We start from the raw sequence: 6,292 nt of genomic DNA, 5'->3' as shown, positions 1-6,292 counted from the left end.
GCGAAGTCTTTAGTGTCAGGGGGGGGGGTCATGAACGATGGCTGCATATGCGGCTTGCTTGCCAATGGGTCATCAGACGGCAGAACCCACGGAATCACTTGGGAGGTAGGTGATCGACCAGACCAATGGGGCAGCTAAACACCATAAGAACCTTCTCGCCTGGATTCAAAGCGGACATTAGTGTAAGGAAATTTATCCGCTACAATCATTTCCGCTCACCTTCAAAGAAGTCCAGCCGCGTCGCGATACATCAAAGCAGCCCTCGATCCCTGGTTTTACGTAGCGGTGGGCTTTCGCCATACCTGTAGGCTCACGAGCCTTTCATCCTTCCTTGGACAGGCCACGCCACCATTGATGGAGCGACTTTTCTCCAGAACCGTTCATTCTCTAAAATGGGGGAAAGATGGAGTGGCTGTCAGGCGTTTGTGTAGTCGGCCATCCCAATTTTTAAACCTTCACTGAGCTTATACTCGTATTTCTAAAACAACATGACTATCCCCCGACTATCTACTCAGCGCGTATCTATTAGTAGCGGTCGACTGGTCAGAACACAAAAACAAATCATATATGCGAGCTTTGATAGCACTATAACGGATCGAGCGGTCAAGTGGACCACATGGCTGCTAGTTAAAGTGGTGACTGGTAGTACGGGTGGGATGCGAACGATGGCTTGAGCACGGAGGACGAGAGGGAGGTGGCCGATGTGTGAGCGTGCCGGCTTGTGGCCAGGCTCACGAAAGCCAGCTTGAAACGTTATATGTGAGTGCAGTCCGGTGGACCACTTCGGTGCCGGTCGAAGTGGTGATTAGCAGCACGAGTGGGACACGAGCGACAGCGCGAGCATAGAAGGAGGATGAAAGAGGCTGACGTGAGTGTGCTGGCTAGTGGTCAGGCTCATGGAAGCCGAAACGAAGGCCGAAAGAGACCGACGTGAGTGAGCTGGCTAGATGGTCACGCTCGTGAAAGCCATAATGAATGAAGAAGAATCGAGGGGTGGACTATGCTGAAGTACCACAAGGCAGTTGCACGGCGATGAACAAAGGAGGGGAGCAGTGTGAGACAAATGACCGTGCAGCTCCCTTTTTGAACTGCGACATTGGCACATGACCTGACCTTGTATGGCGGAAGACGCACTTGAAAGACTAAAGAGGGGACGAGGACCGGCAGACGAAGGCCGCCCGAGTTTCCGAAGCGAAAGGAGGAGCAAACAGGAACGCAGACGAAGGCCGACCGGCTTACGAGCGAATTACAGCCAGCGGGGTGTATAACAACTGCACGGGCAACGTTGACGACTTGAGTGGCGCAGCGCGGAGCTGAGAGATGCCTGGAGTCTGTATGAGGAGTCGACTAGCGTTTGGTGCGGAGACGCGCGGGCGACGAAGTAGCGCAGAGACGTGTCAGGCTAGTACTTGGAATAATACATGGAGGGTTGAGTGGAAGTGCGTAGTAGAGCGAGGCTAGCGTTACGTAAATACTAGTAGGAACCGACACTTCTCATTGGACGTTCTGGCGCAGAACCACAGTTTCGGTCGGCCAATTATGTGAGCAAGTTCCCGTACGGTCGGCGCCTTACAGGGCGAACACCCAGCGCAGCACCTGGAGCAGTACGACCTGCCCCACGGCCGGACAGGGTAATTGGAGCATTGCTAAGCGAACTCCCCGCCAAGGTCTTTAAAGTGTTGTATCTGAAGCACTTGATGCGAGTTAGACTTGGTCTTGTATGTGGGCTTGGAAAAGAGTTAGTAAATCGGCAAATGAGCCACTTTCCCAACGGGTGACTTTATTCCACGGGAGAGACTGTGTTATTCCTGTAGATCCTGCCCACCGAAAAAAACACCATCCGTTCAGAGTACAACATGTTATTCCTGATGTTGACAATATTCTGTCATATGACGGGTAACCCAGCGGGTCGAACATTGTTCCCAGTAGATCATCTACTCTTTTAGAAGTTGCTAGCCAACTATCCATATCATAATGTTTAAATTTAATAAATAAAGGACTTCTTATTAATAGTGACTTTTTTTTAATTATTTTGCCTAATAGGGTAGCATAATACTTTCCCTCTGCTTGCAATCGTACATATCGATACTCAACGAACAAGAAACTAAATAAAGTGTTGCTTTAGTCAAACACTCATCGATTTTTTTAAAGTCGAATTTAGTTCATTTTTAGCTGAGCTAAAACGTTTTGGAAAGTCTGTTCTAAAAGAGATTAATTCTCACAATATTAGCTCGCAATGCCACGCCACTCTCGTCGCCGCAGTCCGAGTCCTGAGAGCGACGCTGAGCCGCGCAAGGTGCTGCCAGCGCGCAGCTCTCGCGGAGCTCGCATCCACAAACTCATCGGGGAGGAGGCTGAAGCAGACGCATCGTTCTGGGGGCAAGCAGCGTGGCAAGAAGAAGGCGAAGACGACGACTACTCCACCGAAGCAGGTATTTATCTTGTTGCAACGGCTCGGACTATTGACAGCTTGTCATCACTAACACATTGAGCGCTTACACAGAGGAGGAGGATGTTGTGGATTCGGATTTTGACGCCGACGAAGCGCCAGATGAAGAGATACACGACGCTGAGGAGGACGAGAAGCCCACGAAGCGCAAGCGCTCGGCGACCAGTTCAGGTCGATACAAAGAGCCTCTTCAGCCTCGTCAAGCGAAGCGGGTGGCTACAGCGACAACACAAAAGACCCCCGTAACGTCTACTGCACCCACGCCGCTTGTCTTTGAGTATGTAGCGCCAACCGTTCGGTCGTCGACGGCCAGGAAATCGTCCGAATCTTCGGAAATGAGACGCCGAGCGTCACATGAAGCGGCCAAGTTAGCGGCAAAGAGCAAGAAACCAATAGTGGAGAAAACGGGCAATCGATTGACACAGGCGCAGCTGATCGCTGAAGCTGTGAGGACCGAAGTGGAGAACACGCAGTCGCTGCAGCGCTTGGAGCAGCTGGAAGAGGAGAAGAAGGCCGAGAGTGTCGCGCCTAAGGCTCCGTTTACTGGCAGTATGGTGCGGTATTACAGCAAACTGGGAGCGCCCAAGACCATCACTTTCATCAACACTCTGAACTTCCCGTCGATTTTTAACCAATCAAAACCGAAGAAAAGAATCAGCTCACAAGAGCAAAAAATCAATAGGTTAAAGCGGGAACAAGAAGAAGAAGAAGAAGAAGAAGAAAATGAAAGTGTGCAGGATGAAGACGTCGAAGAGAAGGATAGTCAGCAGCACGGTGTGTTACAGAATACCACGCCCACAGCCGCCCAAGCCGCGGCCTGAGCCATCGAATTCTCCTCTATGTAGACTTGTCACTGGTCTTTCTTCTTGGTCGCCTGGGCCAAAGCCTTGTTGGTAGCGCCCCAGAACAGCAACACCTGCAGTACCAGTGTACCATTAAGCAGGATGGCCACACCGAAGCCAGCGACTTGCACCGGGTCGCCAGTCTCCTGCATCGTCGTGAACAAGCGAGCGATGGAGCCGGCAAAGTTAAGCACCAACGTGATCAACGCCAACTGCCCCGTGTGGCCCTGTTTGAAGTTCGACAAGATCTAAAGCACCAGAAAAGTATTAGTTTTCCTGGATTTCCACTACGAGTGGGATATATGACTTACCTGCGGGATTCTAGCCACAATGCTCACGGGAATTCCCGCGGACGCCAGTAGCCACTGATACTCGTCGGGAATGGAGAACATACCAGCCGCAATGGCCGCGAATGCCAATACGAGACCGAATCGCGGGGACACAGCGATTTTGGGCGTGTAGAACGACCAGAGCAGCAGCACCAGGATGATGTTCTGCGCTAGGATCACCACATTCTCGCCCCATGTCGACAGAGGGTAGCCACGCAGCACGTTGTAGATGGTACTAGACAGGTAAAGCACCACTTCCATGTAAAAGGCGCTGGGCGTGAGGCCCGTGACGTCCTTGGCGCTCAAGATCTTGAGGATCTGTGGCAGCTTGAGGATAAGGCTGCCTGTGATGATCGCGTAGCTCAGACCCTTGCTGATCACTGCCTTGATACACTCTACGTGGCCAAAGTCGTGGTGGGTGACAAACGCCTCGAAGCAACGAGGAGTGAATAGCCCCAGGACAAGCTCGTCGTCGGCTTTCTTCTCCGCCATCGTCGAGCTCGCCAGCATCGCTGTGGCCAGCGCCAGTGCCGCGCAAACTTGAGGCATCTTCGCCATCTCTTGAGTGGCAACTAACCAAAGATGAGATTTGTGGAATGTTACGTAAATTATATCGAAATGACTGAAGCATATTTGGTTTGGACTTTGGTTCAATATGGAGCGAAATGATTTAGATTTTGTAGGCGTGAAGTTGAAGTTGTCTTAGCTATGGTAGCTTATGGGATTGAGCTTGTTCATCTTGTTGTAGGCGTCGCAACACATCAGCCAGCACCCGTTCGCGTCGACTGCTGTACTCCCGCTCTTCTTGGAGAAGCACTCTTAGACGAGCAACTTCTTGTAGTAGGGCGATTTCTCGAGCATCTGCTGCCAAGCGGGTTTGCTCTTCGCGTCTGAGACTTCCCTGGAGCTCGTCCAACGCCTTTTTGGTGCTGAGGATCGAGCTACTAAGAAAGTTAAGATCCGATATGCTGACAGAGAGGAAATCTTGGGCTTCCGTCAGCTTTTGCATCGCGGCGCTGTAGCCTCTACTAGGTTCGTGGTACGGCTAAATCCAAACTGAGAAACAACATCACCGCAGTGGAATGGTCTACAACGCTCAATCTAACGGATTTGAAGTCAACAGCGGTCCGTCATTGTTAATTACAAAAATAAAAAATGGTGCTTATGTCGTTAATTATTTTTGCAACTTTAGCTGCTTTCAGTATGTATTTTGGGATCAAACGTGAATGACTACAAAGCTGCTGCGTACTTGGCGGAGCTGGCAGGTCAGCTGCTATGGTGGGAGGTATTCAATTCAGCGATTACTCGCTCTGGAAACGTACACAAGGAACACTCCACTGTGGCGAGTTCTTCTCGTATGTATCGGCACCCCACTACCATGGCAATGTTATAATCTTTATACAAGAATCCATGCCGCTGCGAGACCCAAGCGACGGATGGAGTGCGAACTACGGCCAGTGGATACGAGCGGCAATGCTGACGTTTGTGATAAGCTACTCAACTACGAGTCCAGTCGGTCACTACATTGACGGCATCGTGTTCTCCTTTCGTCAACTTGTGGTCTTTTGTACCTGCGTCGCGGTTCTTCTCTGTGCATGATAGCTGCTTACGTTATTTTCCCGATCCCGGAGTTGAATTGCTAAGCCAGGCCACTAAATAAAATAATATTTGATTAATAGCACTGTTTGATTTTGTCGACTATGATCCAATAATACTTGATTGTGGAGGCCCTACGTAAGGGCTCTGATTTGGTCTAATCGGTACCTTTTAACAAATTAAGGGCTGAATGGCCAGTATTTGCCGGGTCTAATATGTCTTTGATTGGCATCGTATTTTTTTCGTCAAAGGGCTAGGCTAAATTTTAGTCGGTCATCGGGTGCATCCGACTAAAATCGGGCCGATCAGATATGAGGTCTTCCGTGAGGGCCATCCTCCTACGTAGGACCATAAAACTGAGGGCGTTTTGGCAGAAAGGTACAATACCGTACGTGTTGAAGAGGGCTACCAGTTTAGCTAAAACTAATAACGCTTTCTTAGTCTTACTATTGATACTATTGAAAGACGCTTAGTTCTCCATGTTATCCCCCACTACGGAATGAGCCCTTTTTGTTTGTAATTTATAATGCAATGATGATTTCAGTTATGATTATTGAGCACAAAATGCTTCAATTCCACGGGTTTTTATAACTGCTGATGGTAAGTTTGAGCTGAGCATGCCCAGTCGTACGCTCAGGTCGGCTGGGGGGTGCTTGTATTGAAGCTCTACTCTAGGGAGAAAAACGGACCCCTTTCAAATGGATGATTAAGACGAGCTATATCATACATTTAAAGAAACTTATCCGATCCTCATATTACTTAAATTAGTATGTTTATATAAGATGGGGTTTGTTATAACAAAAGCATTCTAACACAATGTTTACTATTATGAAGGTACTTAAATATTTTAGCTTTCATATTAAGAAATACAAAATAAATACACCAAAAAGAGCAATTTTGCTGCTAAAAATAGAGATGGTAACACACAACGAAGTGGCAGAATAACAACTGAATCACCGTGAAAGGATGTCCAGCAAACTTAGAAGCAGGGCGCTGAGGCTACTCGGGTGTCGAATTTTCTGTACTAATCCTGTCCTAACTGTCCTACAAAATCCTAAAATACGTCGTAAATTACT

General features: G+C 49.0%; 2 protein-coding genes across 2 annotated transcripts; one reads left to right on the top strand and one right to left on the bottom strand.

Moving 5' to 3' along the window:
* Positions 1-2,236: 2,236 nt before the first annotated feature.
* On the top strand, positions 2,237-3,270 carry PITG_09588 (uncharacterized protein; the record flags this gene model as incomplete). Its single annotated transcript, XM_002903168.1, has 3 exons — positions 2,237-2,432; positions 2,504-2,661; positions 2,728-3,270. The coding sequence occupies 3 exons, from the start codon at positions 2,237-2,239 to the stop codon at positions 3,268-3,270; spliced, it is 897 nt and encodes a 298-aa protein (XP_002903214.1).
* A 29-nt stretch (positions 3,271-3,299) lies between these two features.
* Positions 3,300-4,178, bottom strand: PITG_09587 (mannose-P-dolichol utilization defect 1 protein; the record flags this gene model as incomplete). Its single annotated transcript, XM_002903167.1, has 2 exons — positions 3,300-3,539; positions 3,603-4,178. The coding sequence occupies 2 exons, from the start codon at positions 4,176-4,178 to the stop codon at positions 3,300-3,302; spliced, it is 816 nt and encodes a 271-aa protein (XP_002903213.1).
* Positions 4,179-6,292: the final 2,114 nt, after the last annotated feature.

This window comes from Phytophthora infestans, genomic scaffold (genome assembly GCF_000142945.1).
Source record: "Phytophthora infestans T30-4 supercont1.15 genomic scaffold, whole genome shotgun sequence".
In the NCBI taxonomy this organism is placed as follows: domain Eukaryota; phylum Oomycota; class Peronosporomycetes; order Peronosporales; family Peronosporaceae; genus Phytophthora; species Phytophthora infestans.
This window is presented reverse-complemented; position numbering and strand designations above follow the sequence as displayed.